General features: G+C 33.2%; 1 protein-coding gene across 1 annotated transcript in view; it reads right to left on the bottom strand.

The window, feature by feature from the left end:
* The window catches only part of LOC148283963 (transient receptor potential cation channel trpm-like), a 280,960-nt gene that overhangs the window by 106,275 nt on the left and 151,918 nt on the right, over positions 1-22,767 (bottom strand). The window contains exon 4 of the mRNA XM_088242886.1: positions 17,463-17,545. Within this exon, the coding sequence (XP_088099012.1) occupies positions 17,463-17,545 (83 nt within the window). The remainder of the gene's footprint in view (positions 1-17,462; positions 17,546-22,767) is intronic.

Consider the following 22,767-nt stretch of genomic DNA (forward strand, 5'->3'; position numbering starts at 1 on the left):
ATAAATAATATAGATGTACATAAATGAATTGTAAACATAAATACGTAGTATTTAAAACTGTCTAAACATTTTGTTAATTATCTCTATTTATTAAGTTAGTTTTCTTTGTTTATTCTGAAATGTAAATATATTTATTTTTTTAAAAGTATATTGTTACCTAGTGTCCTTGGCACGAATAACCCCACCCCACCCCGGTGAGGTCACATTATTTTTACTAATTTTTATAGTTTGTTAGAGAAAAAATATGAATAAATAAAATAAAAAATAGTGAGACAACCAGGAACGACCCGAGCCTGTGAACCCTACTAATGAAAGAACTCATTATTTATTAGTTTGTTTTAGAAATATCTCGTAACTATTCCTTTAATATTTTTTTAAATTTTGTTTTCAACATTGAATTAGATTTTCAGATCAATTGTCATAAATCGAGAAGTTAAATCATTTACTTAATTAAAACTAGTCCTGCTACCATATTTATGTATGTACATAAGAGTGGGCCGATAATGCAAAGTTTTTTTTTTTGGACATCAACTTGAAAGGGGTCTTAAAAGTTGCATTTTGGATCACATTGAACGTAAAAAATATTTAAAATAAAAAAAATATACTACTTTGGGCTCTCTTGGGAAGTTTACAAGTCTCTGAATATTTTGTTAATTATCTGTATTGATAAAAAAATTTTTTTTGTTAATAAATAGGCGGCCTCCGTGGTGTAGTGCTCAAGACGCTTGACTCACGCACGGAAGGTTCCGGGTTCGATTCCCGGTGAGAACACAAAAATTAAAATGTGATTTTTCTCAAGCCCGGGTGTTCTGTGATGTAATTCACCACTGTAATTGGGCCTCCTGGCCTGTTGTGGTGCAAAAAAATAATAATAAAAAATAAATTAAAACGTATAACTTATTCACATTACAAATTCGAACACGTTTTAAAACTACCAAAATGCAAAATGTTTACATGCAGCGGAACTGATTCCGTTGAGCGCCTGGCTAATATTGACGAAAACAATGGCTCATGAAAACAATGCTACCCATATATTACAAAACAAAGTGCAACTCACGCCCTTAGATGCTTATTTAATAAAGTTTATTGCACTTGGTTTTCTTACTTGAATACGAATTGACAGCCGATTTAGCGCAAAAAAAAGACTTTTTCGAAAACTTCAAGCTCTAATCGAGGGCCAAAGGTAGTTTCAAATATATTTTTTGCGTTTCAAGTAAGGCAACTAAAGGCAAGTAAGGTAAAAAGGCAACTTTTTAAACACCTTTTATTTCAAAATTCCGAAAAAAAAATATCGGCCCGTCCTAATGTACATGACCTGGCATATTATACGCATTGGGAGGGGAGTGCGTTAGTTTTTGTAACATCCTGTATATTTATATTGGTATCCCTGTACTAATATTATTACATATTATGTTGACGTACGGACAAGACATTTGTGAGTCAAAGTAATGTTTCGGTACCGTATTCCCGAAGGAACGAAGTTAGGCAATCGGGGATTGGGGACGTCGAACAACGAATGTACATAGATAACTGAGGGATCGATTACAATGGGAAGCTTAGGACGTCATACCTTCACCATGACGGTACGGTTACGGTTGAAGATAAATTCTCCCGAGCGATTATGAAAATACACCAATGTCAACAAAACGCGGACTGTAGCGAAATAACGGATTTCATTAAGTTTTGTAAAAGGTTGGAAATATTTGAAGAAAGGAAAGGAACAATGATATGGACCTACCTTTTATACGATGAAGATGTTCTTCAATTTTGGGCACTGGATGATGAAAACTATAAAGTATGCAACGATATTTACAACGACGCTCGATGAATCCAAGAATTTTTATGCAATCAAATGTAATGTCAAAATGTTGTTTTGTTTTGTTCCAGTTCACATCCAGTCACAATCAAATAACTATCGACGTGCTTAAAAACGTGCAAAGCATTTGAGTGATCACAATGAACAATAATGAACATGCTTGCAGTCATAAGTCAACGCGTGTGTAAAGTGAACGCTCGTGTCGGTTTGTTTTTTGTTTTCCTCGTAAATAAATAAAGTTTATTGGCAAAAAATCGGCGTTTACTATAAAAAATAATACAAAGTACTGCATTAGCAAAATAGTAAGGAGTATCTAATATAAAAATATGGCTTGACATATGGCTTGCCAACCGCCGGCTAAATGCAATGATTACCATAATAAATAAATATGGCAGTTTTGGAATATTTTCCATATTTACACTGGTGAAATTCAAATATGTGATTGCGCAGCAGGATTATGAGAGAGAAATAAGTAAATTTAGAATTCGAATTAAATTCCAACATAACTGTCAGTTTTGAAAACAAACGCCTAATGCACAGATAATGTAGCTAGATTCTGCTCTATTAACATATAGGAGCATCTAGGCGCAAAAATGATGTATTCCAAAACTGCCATATAAAAAAGATACTGTTTTTTTTTTTTATTTTACTATCTTCTTGAGTGAACGTATCGAGAAGTTAAAGGAGCCGGCTTTGTAATAGCTCGGTAGATAAATACAGATGAAAGTTAAGCATACCGTCTTAGTAATAGTCAAAAAGCACATAAAATCGTGTTTAAGCGAGAATTTTTTGCTTACATTGAAATTTTTGGAGTTACTAATCGCCTTGAAGTGGCCAATGTTTATTACAGAAGCCTGTTTAAAATAAAAATGAGAACTATTTAAAATTGTCATTAAGGAAAGAACGCGGACTGATCTTACGGGGTCATTCATTGGTTGGATTCGATCATATGATGACGAGATGACAAGTCGGTATAACTTACTGAGGTAGATAAAGATAGTACAGCAGCTAATTTTACCGTCTTAGTATGTACCGATGAAGATAGCATTTATAATCGCGGCCCTGGAAGATTGCTCCAGGGTAATATATATATTTTACCTGGGTAAGACAATGATATACGTATGAAATGAAAAATGGTTTATCGAACACGATTCACATTTACTTATCGAACGAGGTTTGCTTGGGTGGATAAGCTTCTCGTAGCTGTCCTTAATAGAGGTGATTTTTTTTATTATAAAAGAAATATTTGCGTTCTTATGATTTACCCAAATATTTATTTATTTTGAGGGTTATTTTCAACGAGTTGTAAATAACTCACTATTAGAAAATGGGAATCAAGTTGGAGTAGAGTAGGATTTGAACCACGGACCTTTGGTCCGTGAGTCCGGGACACTAGCCACAGGACCACAACCCGATTCAAACAAACTATTTTATTTATTCATGTATCAAGTATTTCATTGATAAAAAAACATACATGATTTGGTTTTTATGTATTCCTCACTGGGAAATTCCGTGCTGAGGAAATACTTTTTACAAGTTTTTTTTTACTAAAAACCCTTTTTAAAATTTGATGAAAAATGTACAATGAAATTCAGCAAACAAAATTTTACATTTGAAATGTTTTTTGGCGTAGAACTTTTAAATTGAAAAAAAAAATATTTACAATAAAATCGATAAATACGTTTTTTTAATTTATTTTATAAATGCTTGTATACTATAAATTCAGTAAATAAAATCTACTAAATACATTTAACGTAAGCTATTCTCATGAAACAGCTGAAATAGTTTCACGAAGAAAAAAAAGCAAAAAATTATAACAAGCTTAGAAGTATATAAAAAAAAATCGTTTAGGTTTGTGGGACTTTAAGTTCACCCTTTAAAACATAGCTCGCTGTCGTAAACCTACGATCACCCTACTATGCATTTCCATATGAAAATATCCAAATCGCTGGCAAGCTCGGATTAAAAATCGCTGACAGCCAGGGAAATAGCTGACGACCTCAATTTTTCACTAGGAAGTATAGAGAAGATGTGTATAATAGTATACAATACATGTAGTTCAGTGTTTACGCAGTTAGGTACTCTATCAGTTAATAGATCAGTCAGTAACAAGTTCTTCGCCTCATTTCTCCGCGTCCTAATTGTCCGCTTTCACAATTGTAAAATCGACTAATTGTAAAGCCGACTGCAAGCCCCTACAGCTTTGAACGAAAAATTCAATGCGCCTGCACAGCCTTGCCCTGTACCGCGCCCAGTCCGCTGCGCAAATACGAATTTATTAAGTTAAAAACCTTATTATAATACTAGCCCACTCGCACCCTCTATGAAAACAAATAGGTCATACACATTATTTGCGTTCTTTAAGCGTAAAAGCAAAAACAATATCTTGAAGAGTAGAAAAATGTCTTTCGAATGACGTATAACCTTTACCATTTTTTTATGTTTAGTGCTCATATTTTAATTAAAAACAAAAAGGATACGACTTACAACTAATAGTGGAGGACCAAAGATAGAACCCTGTGGTACTCTGAATGTCTCAATACCGAAATCAGTGGAAAACTTAATACATTATTTTGGCTTAGTGTACCCGTGCCAATGTACAGTGGTTTAAGAATAAACTTCGACCTCGGTGAGGTCTAACCTTTACTCGAATCCAAAATAACTTTGCGAACCGAAGTAATTCATACACCTTCTAATTACTTTGGAGAATAATGGAGAACAAAGCTGTTGATTACATTTTGTGTTTACCTTTAATTTCGCTGCTATGTTAAGTGAAAGTTTAATTGGTAACTTTGCTTATACCTACATTTCATACATTTAAACATGTTACAATTATCATTATTATGGATAACTTTTCTAGTGCGATTTTCGTTATATAAAACCTCAAGAGCGCTTTGCAAAGTGATTCCACGAATATTATTTTGATTTGAAATAAAAAAATATGATTGAAGTAACACAATTTATTTTGCTACGGATTCATTTAAATAGTTTAGAGAACAGACGAGTTTTAAGTTTCTTTATAAAGAGAGAATTAAGTGCGCTGGTTAGGTATAGTAACTTTTCTTATTGCCGAAGGTGTAGCTGATCTGAACGTAAGATGTCTGTCAGTAGTTTATCTGGATTGCATATTTCTATTAGATATTCCGGAGCAGAGTAGTGCTGTGACTACATTAACACCAACATAGTTTGTATTCCATCCTCTGTGGAAAACGTAGCCAGTGTTATTCCCGATATGACTTAACTTAGAGATGCCAAAAATAAGTTTTGCTGACGCGTTTTAAATTCAGGCGAGTTGTTTTTATTCATATTATTCGTAATGCAAAACTACTAATTAAATCCTACTACTAAAATAGATGGACCATACATGGATTTTCAAAATACTTAATGGTGATGATCTATCTCTGTTGTAATCAATTTCTTTTCATGTTCTCAACCATGTCACCAGAAGCCAAAATCTGCTATTAGTAAAATTTTCAAATAGCAACTTTTGTTTTTATGCCCCAAAATTCAGAATGTGAAGATCAGACAATTCGCGACACAACTTGGAATTATTTGGGATAGATTTATTTAATTATTAAAGCAATAACTCGCGAAGCCTCTATTTTGAGGCTTGTCAGCAGATGGGATAGAGGGGATATGGAAGGAGGTTATGAAAAATACACCGCAACACCCAGACCAACTGAGAAAAAAGTTTCACAGTTGGCCATCTAACCAACTGCGCCACGGTGCCTGTCATTCTTCCGACAGATCTTTTGGCTTTTCGTAGATTTTGTATTTTTATAGACGATGGATTGGCATGGGTTAGCTCGAAGTCTTATATTTTGATCGCGTTTTCTAACATTCTGAATACGATTATTTTATTGCCCTTGTTTGTTTTTATTTATTATTTTTAAAAACCCGTTAGGAAGATATAATATTAGTTCTAGTCACGTTATGTCTCGTCTGGTTAGTGTAGAGATCATGTACTTTTCCAGGTTAATTTTAAATTTGTCTCCAGTGTAATTTTTCAAGGGGTAAGGTAAGTCATTGTAGTTTTAAAGTCCATTGTATATATTTTTTTCTGTCCTACGTTTGTCTTTGCTTTTTTTTATGTGGTAGCGTTGTTGTTGTCTGTTGTATATTTATGTATGTCAGCGTTTTTGGTTAATGCCATGTCATCGTCTTGTATGTTTCCAAGTGCAAAGTTTATTTTGTGCAGTTTCTTATACTTCTTCATATAACTGTTTTAATTGGCTTAGGCTGCATATACTTAAAATATAAAAATCAATGTTCATATGTATGTCCTCGATAGACTAAATGACTACTGGACCGATTAACATGCGGTTTTCAGCGAAATGTAGATCTTTGCCATGAGCATATTTATATCTTAAATTTATTAAGAAGATATAAAGTTATCATATTACAACACAGATGAAGAACATTTAAGAGAAAGCAATATAGAAGTCTAGGCATCTACAGGGCTTAAGACCTGTCAATGGCTGGTTTAAGTGACCACTTTACACACTGTGTAACGTTCACCATTTTGCCCATATTTAAACATCTATATTCCTTCAATTCTTTCATCTGCTGATGTTTGTGAAGTTAAAGTGAAGTTTTGATCGGGTTGTGGTCCGGTCCTGTGGCTAGTGTCTCGGACTTATGGACCAAAGGTCTGTGGTTCGAATCCCACTCTACCCCAACTCGATTCCCATTTTCTAATAGTGAGTTATTTACAACTCGTTGAAAATGGCCCTTAAAATTAAATGAGCTGAAACCTTTATTTACGCCAATGAATTATTATATTGAAAGTTAATCAAACAACGGAACTGCCTAGACGAATTAATTTATTTATTTATTCATTCAAAATTACAAAATTAAATATTTATGAACTTATTAAGGCTTTTTAGGCAATACCCGTGTCAAGCCACAATAAATAACAATAAAAATACATAGTAAAATTAATTAGATCAAATTATAATGACATAGAATCACAATCTAGAAAAAAAAGGTAAATGTAATAAATAATCAAATTCCAAAGAATACATTGCAAAACAGATAACCACAAATCATTTTTAAAATATAAATTATACAAATTAAGAATCACACATAATCAAATATACAAAATAGTGGTATCATTAAAATCAACAAAATAATAGTATTAAAAAAAAACAAAATTAGAGTATCATTTAAATCAATAGAAAAAGAATATATATATATATAAAAGCACAATTGAAATGATAATTGAGATATGTATTCTAGAAACTCACTTAATACTATAGTAAGAAATAAAAGAAATAGGAGCAATAAATTTTATGCCAAATAATAGTACGTACTAAATAAAATTAAACAAAAATACATAATGGAAAAAAAACATTAAAATTACCAATATATATAAAAAGCAAATAAAAGTAAAAAGTATGGAAGGAAAGCAGATTTGAAATTTTTTGCTAATCTCAAAAAAAATTGACAACCTCGTCCCTATCGATGTGCAGCAACCATTGCAAATTTTTTTCTTAAATATATTGGCACTTGTGGAGTTTTTTATGGCTGCCGGAAGTTGATAAAAAAATTTCGGAGCCAGGAAGGCAAAGTTTCTTTGAGCTAGCTTCAAGTGAATTGGGTTGAGTTGGGCTGCTTTTGGAAAGCTGAAACACATTTTCAGAAATAAGGAAATCCCAAATAATCTAAAGGCCAAAGTCTACAACTCTTATGTTCTGCCGGTGGCAACATACGGTCTTGAAACCATGTCACCGACTGCTAAAAGTGTTCACAAAATTAAGTGCACTCAGCGGTCTATGGAAATACTAATTTTGGGCGTCTCCTTAAGAACCGAATAAGGAACGAGGATAGAAGATGCCGTACAAAGGTGAAAGAGTGGGAAGACAAAAATGGCAGTGGGCGGGCCACGTGGAGAGACAAGATGTCGATAGGTGGACCCTCAGAATACTAAACTGGAGACCCCACGAAAGTAAAAGGAAAGTAGGGAGACCGCATAAGAGATGGACTGACGGCGTCGTCGAACTCGTGGGCCATGGATGGAAACAGAGTGCCCAGGGCAGAAAAACACGGAAATGTTTGGAAGAGGCCTATATCCAGCAGTGGAGAGAAATGGGCTGATAAGGAGAAGAAGAAAGAAATAAAGTTAGGAGCGTAAATATTTTTTTTGTCGTTCACCGGGGCTGCATTTCCCGAGAATGCATTCACAAAAAAAAATGGAAAGATGTTATTTTTTTTGTGTCAAAAAGTTTGTTTTTGAATGTTTACCAACAACATTATTTTTTTATGGATCCCAATCAGATTATTTCTTTAAATTCCTAATAATTTATACTCATTTACTTCTTTTTACAGGATTTTTGGTAATATTAACTGACATTCAATACATTTTTGAAAATCACGTTTTTAAATAAAGTGCACCCCTGTTGGTGAGAAGAGCAGAGTTTGTAATGTAATGTATTTATTTAGATATGTTTAGAAAATGTGACAACGAAGCGTCGATTGTGTCTGTTTTAGTTAGTCAAAGTTCCGAAATGCAGTTGTCTTTTTTGCATAGCATCAGGGGGGCATCTTCAAGACAGTGACAGGAAAACAACGTTCAAATACCTGTTTCTCAAAATTTCCTGTCACCGCATATCCTCACAATTTATGTAATCCGAAACACAAAAATAATAATGTATAATTGATATCAAACTTTCGATTGTATTCATTTCATATATATATATATAGGAGTATGTATTCAAATCAAGCAACAGCAAGGCATTGCCAGGTTTAGCTCGTAATAAATAAATAATAAGAAAAATACTTAAATCAAAATTTAGAAAAGTATTCAAATATAAATTCAAAAAAATACACAGTCTGATTATCATAAAATATTTTATCAAAGTGGTGAAATGAAATATTCAGTTAATTATGAAATAGCAACATTTTAATGAATATTCGATCAAATTCAATTTCCATATATTAATTTCGCGGAAGAATAATATTTTAAAACAACAAATTTTATGCTTACAAATGTACGTGAAAATTAAATCATGTATTAATCCTAAAATAACAAGGATTTATCCAATCGGGTTAAATGAAATATTTGTTAACATGTTTATTTAATTAAAGATACGTTTATTTTACACATTCGTGGTATTGAACGTTGAAATTCCGTTTTTACCCATTTTAAGCTTTTCAAAACAATTAGCTATTTCATTTTTGAATTAGCATCAAATTTTCATTTAACTGGTCAAATAGAATTTAAAAAAACCATAGCAATCTACTACTATCATCACGCTATTTCCCCATAAGGGTAGGCAGAGAGAATGGACCGCCACACACGTCTATCCTGGCATACAATCCTAGCCTCTTCCACATTCATACATCTTGTCATACATGCCCTTCGGTTCTGTCTGCTTTTGACATGACCAGACTTAAGATTTTGGTTTATCTGATCATGCCACGTCTTCCTTGGTCGTCCTCGTCTAACGTTGCCGTTCATTTTTGCCATATTTACTTGTTTTACCATTTTCTCATCGTCCATTCGTTCTACGTGACCAAACCATCTCAGAGACCCTTTCTTAATCTTATCAATTATACTTGTCTCAGATTTCTTTTTTTTTTTTTACACTCGCCTGATTTCATCATTCGTAACCCTGTCATACATTGATTTCCCACACATTCGTCTAAGAGATCGCATTTCAACCGCGTTTCCTTGGCTTTCATCCTTCCTCTGCCAGTTCCATGTTTCACTTCCATACATAAGTGTTGGGACTAAAACTCCGTTGTGCACTGCCAGTTTAGCTTCGATTGACATATTTTTATTAAAAATTACTGTGCTTAGTGCTCCGTTCATTTTGTTGCCCGCATTCACTCTTCTTTCAACATCTTTTTCTACTCTTCCATCTCTTGAAAACATGCTTCCCAGATACACAAATTCTTCTACTTGCTCGAGACATTCGTTGCTTACATTTATTAGGCAGTCAGTAAAGATCAATCTAATTTTCATAGACGGCCTTTGAGAGGAGTATCGGAAAATGTACTCGTATATATCCATGATTTGATATAATAAAGAAAAACAGAGTAAACAACCTGAAATGTTAGGTTTTTTTGTAATTTTTACTGTGTTTTTTTTTGCACCATAAAAAGCCAGGAGGCCCAATTATAGTGATGAATTATAAGTACAGAATACCCAGGCTTGAGAAAAATCAGATATATTTATTTGTGTTCTCAATGGGAATCGAACCCGGAACCTTCCGTGTGTGAGTAAAGAGTCTTAACCACAACACCACAGAGGCCGCCTACGTTTTTATAATTAGTGTCAACATTATAATGAGGGTTATTTTGTAGGATAAAATAAATAATAGCCAGTTCGTGGTCCCGTGGGAGTGTCTAAGGTCCGAGGTTTGAATTCGTCTGTACCACAACTTGTTTCCAATTTTCTAACACGGTTTATCCAGAAGCATTGCTTAAATCAGCTGCATTATTTCAAAAAATTAGACATGCTAAATCATCTCAGTATCCACACCTAACGGTGAATAGAAAGCTGCATCAGTCACACAAACGTAAGGTGATCAGGCTTACGATTCAGGTACCAGTCCAGGGACAGTGAAATATTGCAGTGTTAAACAACAAAGTTAGTATATGACCAACCCTATCTAACAGCAACTAAAAAACTTTTCAAAAAACAAGCTAAACAATTAAATGTAACAGAACTCTTTAAACTAAAATCCTTAAACTTTATTCATAAAGTAGCCACTGATGTAATTGTCGACGAAGAATTAAAACTGAAAAAAAAACTGTAGTAAACATGATCACAATACGAGAATATCAGCAAAAATATCATATATTATTTATTTTATTTGACACTTACTATATATCTATACAATAAATAAACATATAAGGGCGGGCATATTGCCTTAAGGCAATTTCTTCCTACCTACCCAAACCGTTCAGTTTGAGAAAATTATAAATACATGGACATATTGAATCTTACAATTTTATACAAAAATTACAAGCAAAGATTAACAAAAATAAATATATATATATATATAAAAAAATAACACTATACTCTGAAGAATGGAGAGGGGATGGGAAGGAAAGAAGAAGGATAAAGGAACAATTTAAATATTTACAACCTTTTAAAACGAGAAAAGGACAATCGAGACTAATAAACCATGGACTGAAATTATACAATAGACTACCAGACAAAACTAAACAAAAGACTCAGACAAGATGCTAAAAATATTATTATTAACAGTAGAATGTGAATTTTAAAAGTAAAAATATTTTGTTAAATGTATGTAACCCGTAAGGTTTTATCAATGAAATTAAAAAAATAAAAATAAAAATAAAAAAAAACATTTTAAACGAATGTTTTATGTCGCTCTGCCAGGAATCGTATCCGGGACCTCAAGAATGGTAGGTGAATGAACCAACCACTATACTACGAGGGACTTATCCCTGCTCGTTTTCCTTCTAAAGGTTTTTAGAAGAAGTTCCAGTAGTTAGGAAATGTGGTCTGATGACCTAAGACGAGTTACAGGAAGCGGTTGGATGCGGTTCGTCTAGGATAGAAAGATGTGGAGATTTGAGGAGAAAGCCTATGTTCATTCATGTTGATAATGATAGCGTTTAAAGTACACAACATTAAGATTAACATGAGTTCAAAGTCCGTTAAAGTCATAAGTTCGATTGCGAATGATTTTTTTTTTAAATCCGATTCGTTTCAAATTGATAAAAAAAATATATGACAGCAAGGAGGTAGACCAAAAAATTTGTAAAATGTTGAAGTGTTCTTTTTACTCATAAATAATATAATATTGTTTTTTCAATGGTTTGGTTATGTACGTATGTATCTTTAATTTATTCTCTCACTAAGGTTGAAAGTACCCGTAAAAGTGCTTACAAATAACGATTTCGCCATCAAAGGAAGCGTGACGTGGCGTTTTCCATATCAAAGAAAACAAAAATCAATATTTTGTGGACCACGAAAAAAATTCGCCAAGGAAATATTTTTGATATCCTTTATTCTTCCTGAATCAAAATTAAGTACCGGCGAAGGAGGTGCTGATTGAATCAGGAAAACCGTTTTAATATATGATACATAATACACGATATTTCATGTTGGTATATCCTTTAATAAAGCGTAAAATATCACATCACAATCCATTTTATATGCCTATTTCTTAAACAAATTTTGGTAACCATTAAACATCATTTTACCAAGAATTCAACGTATTAAACATGTAAAATACTTTGTGTTATATGATTTATAAATAAATAAAAAAAAAATTCAAAAATAATTCAAAAATAAAAATTTCAAATACGCTACTAAATCTATGTTCAGGATTTTTTGAAAATATGTAAGTATTTGAATACAAAAAATAAACATACGAATTTAACTGTAAATAATATATTTTCGATAATTTATAAAAAATAAAAGAAATACATAAAGCCCTATTATAGCGAAATTAGACTTTTTTTTTTTTTTTTTAAATATCAAGATAGTTTTCTCCATAGTATATTATAATGTAGGCTCATATACCATCATCACACACGATTTAACTCTCAAAATACTGCTAAAAAATCCCTCTGGAAACGGTGCTGTAACGTCGTGTTTAAGGTCGTTTACACGTATACAATACAATATTGTTTTGTCCCAGGACTCAATCATTGTCCACGTGATAACAGTAATTTGTAGCACAATTTTTTTTCCCGAGATAGACGGGCAGGCTATCTCCGCGGAACAATAATTACCCCCACTGCCGCGCGCGGCCGCCAGTGGTCACATTACCCTCGTGTGAACGCGTACAGACAGGACCTTGTAACAATAGCGATTTGCTAGAAATGAACGTAAAGCTTCAAAAAAATAAATCTGTCGAAAATCGCGGGAGAAAATAATACTTTTTACTATTCAGTTCGACCTTCAACAATTCCAATACATTTTGGTATAAAATGAATAATATTTTTCGGGAATTCACTCGCAACAAACGACGTCGTGTATTAATTTTAGCAGCACTCACGTGTGAATTGCGGCTGAATTTTCGTATTGTACAAGCGTTTTATCCTGCGCGGTCGAGTCTGTTCACAGAGTTGAGGCGAATCGTCAAAATAAGCGATTAGTCACAGCATTTAACTTGACTATCGATAATAATGTTTTATAATACATACATTTATGCGAAAACAAATAAAATAATTGTTATTTATTACAAATTACCACCACCGTTTATATCTTCCTACAAAAAAATATCTTTGAAGTGCGCCCGGCGCCCAGCGCCCAGCCCGTTCTCAGTGAACGATGAAACTAGCCGATTACCTCAGCTTATTTCTCCATAGAAAAAAGTGCACTATATTTTTCATATTAAATCCAAGTCAGGTTTTTTAGCACTAAAACAAGCTTGAAGATTACAAATATTATTTGATGTTGATTTTCTATTTAGAAACTAGTATTTCAAACATAAGGACTATTTTTCTTTGATAGGATACCGGTGACATATTGTGTATCGCAGCTTCCATATTGAAATAAAATTTACTATTTTCACTATCATTAATATCAATAAATAAGAGAGATATATCAAGTCTCGTGTCCAATGTAGACTCGTGTGATATAAAAGCCACACAAGAGTTAAAAACATATTTCGAACTTAGAGTGATAATTCGCGCCCGCTTATAGAGATGCCATTTTGTTCTATCACATAAAAAATCACGTTCCAAAATGTTGTTTTTTTGTTTTGTTTTAATAACTAACGTCTAACGGACGGTTGTTTTGCGCTTGCAATTCTCGACCTGAGTACCTACGACCCGATGTACTGCTGCAAACTGTAGTTAACTTCGTGATTGATAATTATAAAATGATTTTGTGTCCGTATGAGCGATTTCATAAGCCAGTGGGGAATTATTACTCTTAAATATTGTTTGTTTATACACGGTGTTTCAGGGCCAGACCGCAAAACTTCAGAGGAACATTCCTCATGATAAGCCATAAAAAAAATCCTAATAACATTTTCGTAAAAAGGCAATTTTGAAAAAATATTTATTTTTCATGATCTCAAAATGGAGTAAATCTTTAATTTCTCGAACTAGCACCCCTGAGCTTACCATGAGAAATATTTCAATGAAGTTTCGCGGTCTGGCCCTGAAAACCCGTGTATATTGTTTATTAGTTAAGGTATAACTAGGTGTTTTAATTTTATTTGTACAACTATCTAAATAAATACATTACAGGTGCCGATGCGTGACATGGTAAATTTTACCCCCTAGAAAATCGACTTATTTATTACGTAAGTAATAATATCATAGTGTAAACTTTCTATTCCCGGTGATGTGTCGTAAGGACACATTGTATCTACATATATATAATAAATGATGGGTTAAGATTTTCGATATTCTTCCGTTATACATTTAGGAATCGGCAAAAATATTGAATAATTCATGCTTATTGGGAACAGAAAAAAGCATTTTATACAAAATCGGTGATATATTACCAATACAATAGAAAATTGATCAATGTGTCGCATGTTGCGGAGTACCTAGTAAAAGAGTAATCCTAATATATAATTGTCTCACACGCTCTTTACGTCAAACAGGTATGTCAAAGAGGGATGTATTTTCGGGAGCGAAAGAGACAATTGTCACGCGCGTGAACAGCAACATTTCTAGTACTTCTCCCAGACGTCAGTTAGGCCCAGATGTTTGATCGTTAGTAATAGTAAAAGATCTGTAGTAATAGTTAAAAACGGACAAAATGGGTTGTTTTATCTAGTCACTAACGGTGGATAATAAAAGTCTTAACCATTAGTTAAAAATTTTACCCGCCAATGTTGGCGAGTAAAACGTTTTACTATAGTAGATTAATCAAGATGGCGTCATTTTTTTTACATTTACCGGTTGTCGTTATTTGCTCACGGCTCTCAGTATTGTTTTTATTTACGAATGGTAATGGATTATGCTTATGTTGATCAATATAAATCGGAGGGTTCTTTCAATGATAAAATTTTGTACTTATTGTCAAGAAAACAAAAACATTTTGTTATTCCACCAAACCTCGGACGGACAACTTCGTGGCAGTCAAATCTTGTCTTCTTTTTGAAAAAATATTCGGTTTAACTTTTTAAAAATGTTGTGGATATTTTTATACATTATAAATAATGGCATGAACAAAGAATATATACATATTATATTATATACCTACATTTTCATATTCCAGAGCTAAAATTTGCTATCTTGTTGCATTGACAGTATTTTAGTTCTCATTTAATTTTTCTTATCATTCTTGTTTTCAAATAAGAAACTATAATATTGTAATTGTAGTTCGGTTTTTATTTCATTAAATAGTTTTTTTTAAATTATCATAAGATTCTGTTTACCGATGTTATTTTGTTGCGTTTACTCACTACCATGTCATGTTGTCACGTGTTTAAATTTGTTCGCAGTTTTGACGTTTACAAAGTCACATTTTACAGTGTAACCATGTGTTAAAAATATGTTAAGTATAATTTTCAATTTTCGAGCTATGGAATCGAAAAACCAGTGGTTACATTTTACTGAATTTAAAGTAATGCGAGAGAAACAACGCACTGATAGTAGAACGATAGTAAAACCGAAATCGTTGGTAAATTAAACTAAAGATCAAACAAGCGGGCCTTAGTAGTTCCTCGACGTTCATCAGAGGGGGTTCTTTCGCCCGCGCTGCGAGCATCTACGAATGTTTTTTTTATGTTGTTAGCAATTAGATAAAAAATATTTTCACTTTTGAACAATAAATAATTAAAGCGATTGCCTAAGAATATTACATTTTTCCGATTTAAAATCTCTATTTTTTGCGTAATGACTACACAGCTCCGTGACGCGCGGATGTTTTTGGATAGAAAGAAAAAGTTTAAGAAATAAACATAATAATTTTAATTTGAACTTTAAGTTCATTTAACCTTTGAATAAGTAAATACAGGAGTGTTATTTTTTAGGCGCAAGTTTAGTATTACGTAGTAATTTTGTTCAAAGATATGCTATAAATATTACAAAACTGCCTTTGGGCAAAATTTGTTGAGTTCTTGGGAAATTATTTTATATTATTTGGTTGAATTTTACTAAATTCAAATAAATGAACATGTAAGAATGTTTTGAGTATGTCCAAATGTTTGGAGACATTATGGATTTCCTCCCTAGTCCCTCCCTTCTCTATTGCATTATAAACCGAGGCGTTTTTTAAATATTTTAATTAAAGCCATTAACTATGGAGTTTTATAAAAAAAAAGAAAATATAAATATTATCAAATTTAAATAGGTGCTAACGAATCTAATACATGTCAATCCACTATAATTTAACTGTACCGTTTAAATTGAGATGATATGTGTGAAACGGGCTTTTCTCTGTCGGCTGGTTTGTTTAGTTGGATTTAAAAAAAAATGTGAACACATTAAAATAAATAGTCAAGGGCCCTTACAATGATTACAATGGAATGTTAACAAATGTTATGTGTATATGTTCCTTTAATTATGTTTATTTTATTATAATACACAAATTTAGAATTGGTCAACTATATTATGAAAATCCCTCCCCTCCACTCCTCCACTCTATTTCCTCATCCCTTAACCCTCTTTTTTTTCTCATGTCTTTTATAATATATTATTTTTCTCTTTACTGTGTAACATGTTCTCTCATTATATTTGTGAAAAACTTTAACTGGATGTATGTACATTTTTTTCTATTTTGTATTCTTATATAATAACTGTTTTTTTTTCCTTAATAAATAAAAATAAAAATAAAATAAGATAGGATACCGACGAAGATACTTTTAATTTTTATGGAAAAATACTCATTTTCGTACACAAATATCGGCTTTTCTTTATGGACAGTCGAAGACAACTCTGTTAACTTCCCATTGCGATCGGGGCCCAGATCTTGTCTCTATGTCCCTTACGTTTGTCAAGCCTTCTTTTATTCATTTTAATGTTTTTAACTACCCTTATATTGTGATATACATCCATAAAATGTTAAAATGGACAATATCCGTAAATAAATAAATAAATCTGTACCTCGGAAGCAGACGGATGCAAATCCAAACGTCAAATGTTCAGCAATTTTTTTTGGTGGAAAGTAAATTTTTTAAATCGTTAATATTTAGAATCGGATCAAATACTTTCATAATCAACTATTATGATCGTCTAGAGTACTTTCATATCTTTAGTTTAGAATTCAGAAGGATTTTGACTGGTTTGATATTCTTGCACAAATTAATATCTAACTGTATAGATGCCCATGATATCCTCGCGCAGATAAACCTTAATGTACCTCGCCGTAACTTGCGTACCAATCCTGTCTTTGTTGTGGGAAATTATAAAACTAACATCGGATTCTTTTTCCCACTGCCAAGGATCCTCAGCACAGAGAACAAAATCTCACTAAACGGTACTGTCGATGTGTTCCTACAGCAAAAGCAGGCATTTAAGAAGCAAGCGGTGTTGTCTCTCCTGAATCGCGATGTCACACTTGCCATTTCCGCCTAGATTATGCTATATTTATTTATACTTTTACATTGTTTGTATTCTTTTCTTATACAAAATAATGTTCCCTCACTGTCCCGTGCCGAGGGAAACATTTTACAAAATGTAAAACAATTTTTTTTCAACTAGGCACAATCGTATGACACAATTATTCAGCGCTCGTTAAGAGTAAAAAATAACTAACCTGTGCTCGTCTTTGGAACTAGGGATGAACTTGATACACTCCCTTTTCTGGAAGGTCGCTTCTATCCAGGTCCGGGCTGTCTTCTGAAAAAATAAATATTCAGTAAATAATATTGTAATATTTTATTTCATGATCAATGAAATTTCCTGAGCAAAAGTAGTACATGTTTTTGGTATTCAAATTAAAGGAAAACCTCGTACGAGCAGTCTGCTGGGATCTCCTCTTGTAACCGCATGATCGGAAATGTGTCAATGACTTTTTTAAATTGTCTAATGTTCAGTGCCTTCACAAATTCAGCCCTATGGGAAATTGGACACAAAAAATGTTTCATAAAGCTACTACTACTACTACCATCACGCCATTTCCCCGTAGGGGTAGGCTGAGAGAATGGACCGCCACACACGTCTACCCTGGCATATATTCCTACCTTCTTCCTCATTCATATATCTTGTCATACATGCCGTTCGGTTCTGTCTGCTTTTGACATGACCAGACTTAAGATTTTGGTTTATCTGATCATGCCACGTCTTTCATGGTCGTCCTCGTCTCACTTTACCGTTCATCTTCGCCATTTACACTTGTTTTACCATTCTTTCGACGTCCATTCGTTCTACGTGGCCAAACCATCTCAGAGACCCTTTCTTAATCTTATCAATTATACTTGACTCAGATTTACACTCTCGCCTGATTTCATCATTCGTAACCCTGTCATACATTGATTTCCCACACATTCGTCGCAGAGATCGCATTTCAACCGCGTTCACTCGGCTTTCATCCTTCCTCTGCCAGTTCCATGTTTCACTTCCATACGTAAGTGTTGGGACTAAAACTCCGTTGTGCACTGCCAGTTTAGCTTCGATTGACATATTCTTATTAGCAACTACTGTGCTTAGTGCTCCGTTAATTTTGTTGCCCGCATTCACTCTGCTTTCAACATCTTTTTCTACTCGTCCATCTCTTAAAAACACACTACCCAGATATACAAATTCTTCTACTTCATAAAGTGTGGTAAAAATTAGAGCATTAAATTTTACGGCAAAGTTTTTTGAAATTGCACGACACTGCTTTGAACGACGTAATAACGAACGATAAAAGAGTTGTGGAAGATTTCCTGCGTGCTTACCGTCAACGGACCAATCGACAGAACTATCCGAGAAGAAGCGGAAGATAACTTGAGCGTCACACGCGGATTAACATCAGAAATACAAAACTTTCAAACATCAGAGCGCTGATAATACGATACCTATTTTTTTTTTAATTTTTGGATTTGTTCAATAGTCTATTAAAAAATATATGTTTTTATTTAAAACACTGAATTTCCCCATAGGAACAATGTCTCAGATGGAAAAGTGGGAGGACATCGAAGCGCCACTCTAGTTGATAACATTTTCTGTGTTAAGGAGTTCATTTATTGTATTGCAAACTTAATTTATCTACACAATAGTAAATAAATGAAAAAAACACTTTCAATATAGACATCATTCAATCACGTTCTACCCTCTTCTATCATTTATTGATCCTTTTTCTCATTTATCTTGTCATTCAACGATATAAAGATTTAGAGCAAGAAGTGTAGATTGTTCTCAAATAAATTGCCATTCTCATGTACTTTTTACTTTCTCTTGTAGTGACCGATGGATATTTCTGTTTCGATTTCGGCCAGGTCGCGGTTTCAGTTTCGGCCCAAAATGCGCCGAATTTTCGGCTCAGTCGAAACCTGCTGTCGGGATGTGTCAGATTACGTTCGACTGTACTCGGGTGCATCTTATGGCTCTTGATTCTTGTAAGATATTACATATTTATATATTTGTAATTCCTTTTTAGAATTTAACTTTAATTTTATTTTTTAAGTCAATAAGTTAAGGTTTCTATAGCGTGCTGAATAGATTTCAAAATATGCTAAAGAACTGACACATATAAGTTATATGTATAACATAATAACAAACCAAAAAACGCCTAGAAAAAAATAATTTATTCATTGAATTTATGCCTTTAATTGTCAATTTAATCGGCATTTACTTCGTAACACTTCATTATAAATTATTATGAAACTAAAACTTTGTTATTAGTGTTTCACAGTTTTTATTATTTTACAAGAACACTACTACAGTTTCAGGATAGCACTCCTCCCATCGACGAGTGATATAAAACTATCGAGTTTAATATCAAAAAAACTTATCTGGCTCAAGAGAAAGACGTCTACTGAGAATCTGACTTTTAGAACTTGGTTTTTTAGATTGATTTTTTTTTGTGTTTTTCTTTTTTATTTGGTATTTTTTTATTTTTTTTATTTTTTGATTTTTGATGAACATATTTTCTTGTTTTTCCATGGTAAGATAAGAGTTTTTAAATGTTAATAGAATTGAAGAGATAAGATTATGTAATTATGGCATTTGATAGAGTTGACAGAGAGAAATTGTGGAAGGTTTTATCGGAGTATGGAGTAAATGGTAACCTGACAAGGGCTATTGCGTCACTGTATAAGGACAGCACAGCATGTGTGAAGGTGAATGGGTCATTCACATCGTGGTTTAATATTCCGAAAGGAGTCAAACAGGGATGTGTAATGTCACCATGGTTGTTCAACATATACATCGATAACTGTATGAAAGAACTGAAAGATTTAAGAATGGGAGCAAAAATGAATGGTTTATACCAGTTATCTGTTAACTGTCTTCTGTATGCGGATGATGCCGTGCTTCTTGCCAGCAGCAAAGAAGACCTTCAATTCTTGGTAACAAAAGTCTACGATGTATGCAAGAAAAGCGATTTGCTTATGAATGTTGATAAATCGAAAGTGATGGTTTTTGAAAGGGATGAAAATATAACTAAATGTGAGATCAGCGTGAACGGAGATATTCTGAATCAGGTAGAAGAATTTGTGTACCTGGGAAGTATGTTTACTAGGGACGGAAAGGCCGATAAAGATATTGAAAGGAGGGTGAGTGCCGGGAACAGGGTGAACGGTGCACTAAAATCTACTTTGGCAAACAAATTTTTATCGCAGGAGGCTAAACTAGCAGATCACAATGGAGTTCTAGTTCCAACTCTAATGTATGGGAGCGAAGTATGGAATTGGAAAAATAATGATGAAAGTAGGTTGAATGCTGTCAAAATGCAAACCCTCAGGCGAATGTGTGGTAAAACGATGTATGATAGGTGCACAAATGTCGAGATCCGTGAAGTATGTAAGGCTGAGACATGCATTATTGACAGAATCAAGAAAGGGGTGCTGCGTTGGTTTGGACATGTAGAGCGAATGGACAGCGAAAGAACGGCTAAAAGGATCTACGATGCAAATGTTGATGGATGCAGAAAACGAGGAAGACCGAGAAAGACATGGCACGATAAAGTCCATCAAATACTTGAAGATGGACATGTCAAAAGTAGGAATAATCGGCGTGCGTGCATAAGAAGATGTATGAATGTAGAGGCAGCGAGGTCTGTATGCCAAGATAGAGTGTTATGGCGTTCTATCCTCTCTGCCTACCCCTACGGGGAAACGGCGTGATGGTTTGTTGTTGTTGTTGTTGTTGTTATTAGAACTGAACTATAAGCATCTGCTGATGAACTGCATTTCATGCAGTTCAGTAGGACTTGATAATTTATATGTTAATTTTTGTATGCGTTTGATAAATAAATAACAAAAGACGTTCAAATTATATTATACTTATTTGTATGAAGAAATAAGCAAGAATAATAGAGCAGTTTCACGATTTACTTCTGGCGCTGGGCGTGTTTTATTAATATTCGGAGAACAATACGAACAATGGAAATGATTTATATAAAAAAAAATAACGACTATTTGTTTGTTTTTCTGTAATTGAAAATTCCATAAAACATTGGTACTGATAGTCAAATATAATGGTAAGCTGCGCATAATCGCTTTTTTAGAATATTCGCCACTGCCATCCCGTTGTATTATGCATAGACTTGAATAAATTTGAATAAATCCGTAGCATGTGATAACAAAATAAGTCGTTTTAATTAAATCACAAATTTAAAAGCTTCAATTAAATTTATTTATCATTAGAATCATTATATAAGCACCCTTGAAGTATTATACTTTTTTTATATGGGAGTTGCTTTATTATTTACCTTGCTTATAATAAACAAGGTTTATATATAAAAAGGTGGATTTTTCTGCAATTAATTTTCATTAAATTGACCGTAGTTTTGTAGAAAGCAGCCAGCCATAGAAAAGTGAAACTAAGATAATAGCTCCTGAAAAAAGACTGATTAATCAAGTCTACTCAACAGTTGGAATGCTCTTGACTTTAACAAATGATAAACAATGAAAACATTAGTTTTTTTGAATATTTTTATGACAAACAAGAATCTAATTATGTGACCAGTTTCAATAATTTTTTGAGAACCGTAAGATTTTTCTAGTGCTGGGGGTGTTTTTTGGAAATTGGAAAATGCCGTTTTTCTAATCACACCATTTTCAGAAGGTAATTAATACAGTTTATTTGTATGAAAGCGGTCTGGCTGTTTTTAGCGGAACATAGAATTGACCTTACTGCACCCGATAACATTGATATATAATTTTTTCAAAATCTTGAACTGGCTGCTTTTAGCATAACTACGTTCAATTTATCTAAACTGTTAGGATCAGGAGGGGTATACTTATGTGGACCAATCGGGAACTTCTTAGCATTTGTTCATGTGGAGAGGAAACCACTTACAACTCTTCAGGAGAAGCCGGCCTGTTTGCAGCAGTCAACGGGCCTTCCGTTCTACTAGAAGAGTGTTCAGCATTTTAATCCCTACTTTGGATTATTTTACCAATTGCCTGCACTATATTTGAAGTATAATATTACGAAAATAGTGCTATATAAGTTATCCATAATCATAATAATAATAATAGACATACTGTGAATTTGTTATATTTGGAACGGGGTGATTTCAATTCGCAAGAAATATCGCCAACATTATTCATTTTTGTACTTAGTCTTTCAAATTTGAATAAAAGTAAACAAACAGGGAACCCAGGTTTCAGGCACACGTATTTCTCAATTTTCGGAACAAGATCATCAAACCATCAAAACAAATAAACTTATCGGTACCGTACTGGGAACGCCATCTGATCTTAAAGGTAAACAAATCCGTATGCTGGGAAACAAATCTAAATCCTCAAAGAAAATATAAGCGTAGGAAACAAATATTCACCGCAATGAAAATGAGTTAAATTGATAAGATTTTATTGATCTTATGTACTTTGTTATCTAAATAACAAACATTTAACAATGTTTTTCTTTTTAATTGAAAAAATATATATTTGGACCCCTGTATTTGGTAGCCT

The sequence above is a fragment of the Micrasema longulum genome, unplaced genomic scaffold (genome assembly GCF_059751315.1).
Source record: "Micrasema longulum isolate JH-2025_06_02 unplaced genomic scaffold, ASM5975131v1 h1tg000174l, whole genome shotgun sequence".
Classification (NCBI taxonomy): Eukaryota; Metazoa; Arthropoda; class Insecta; order Trichoptera; family Brachycentridae; genus Micrasema; species Micrasema longulum.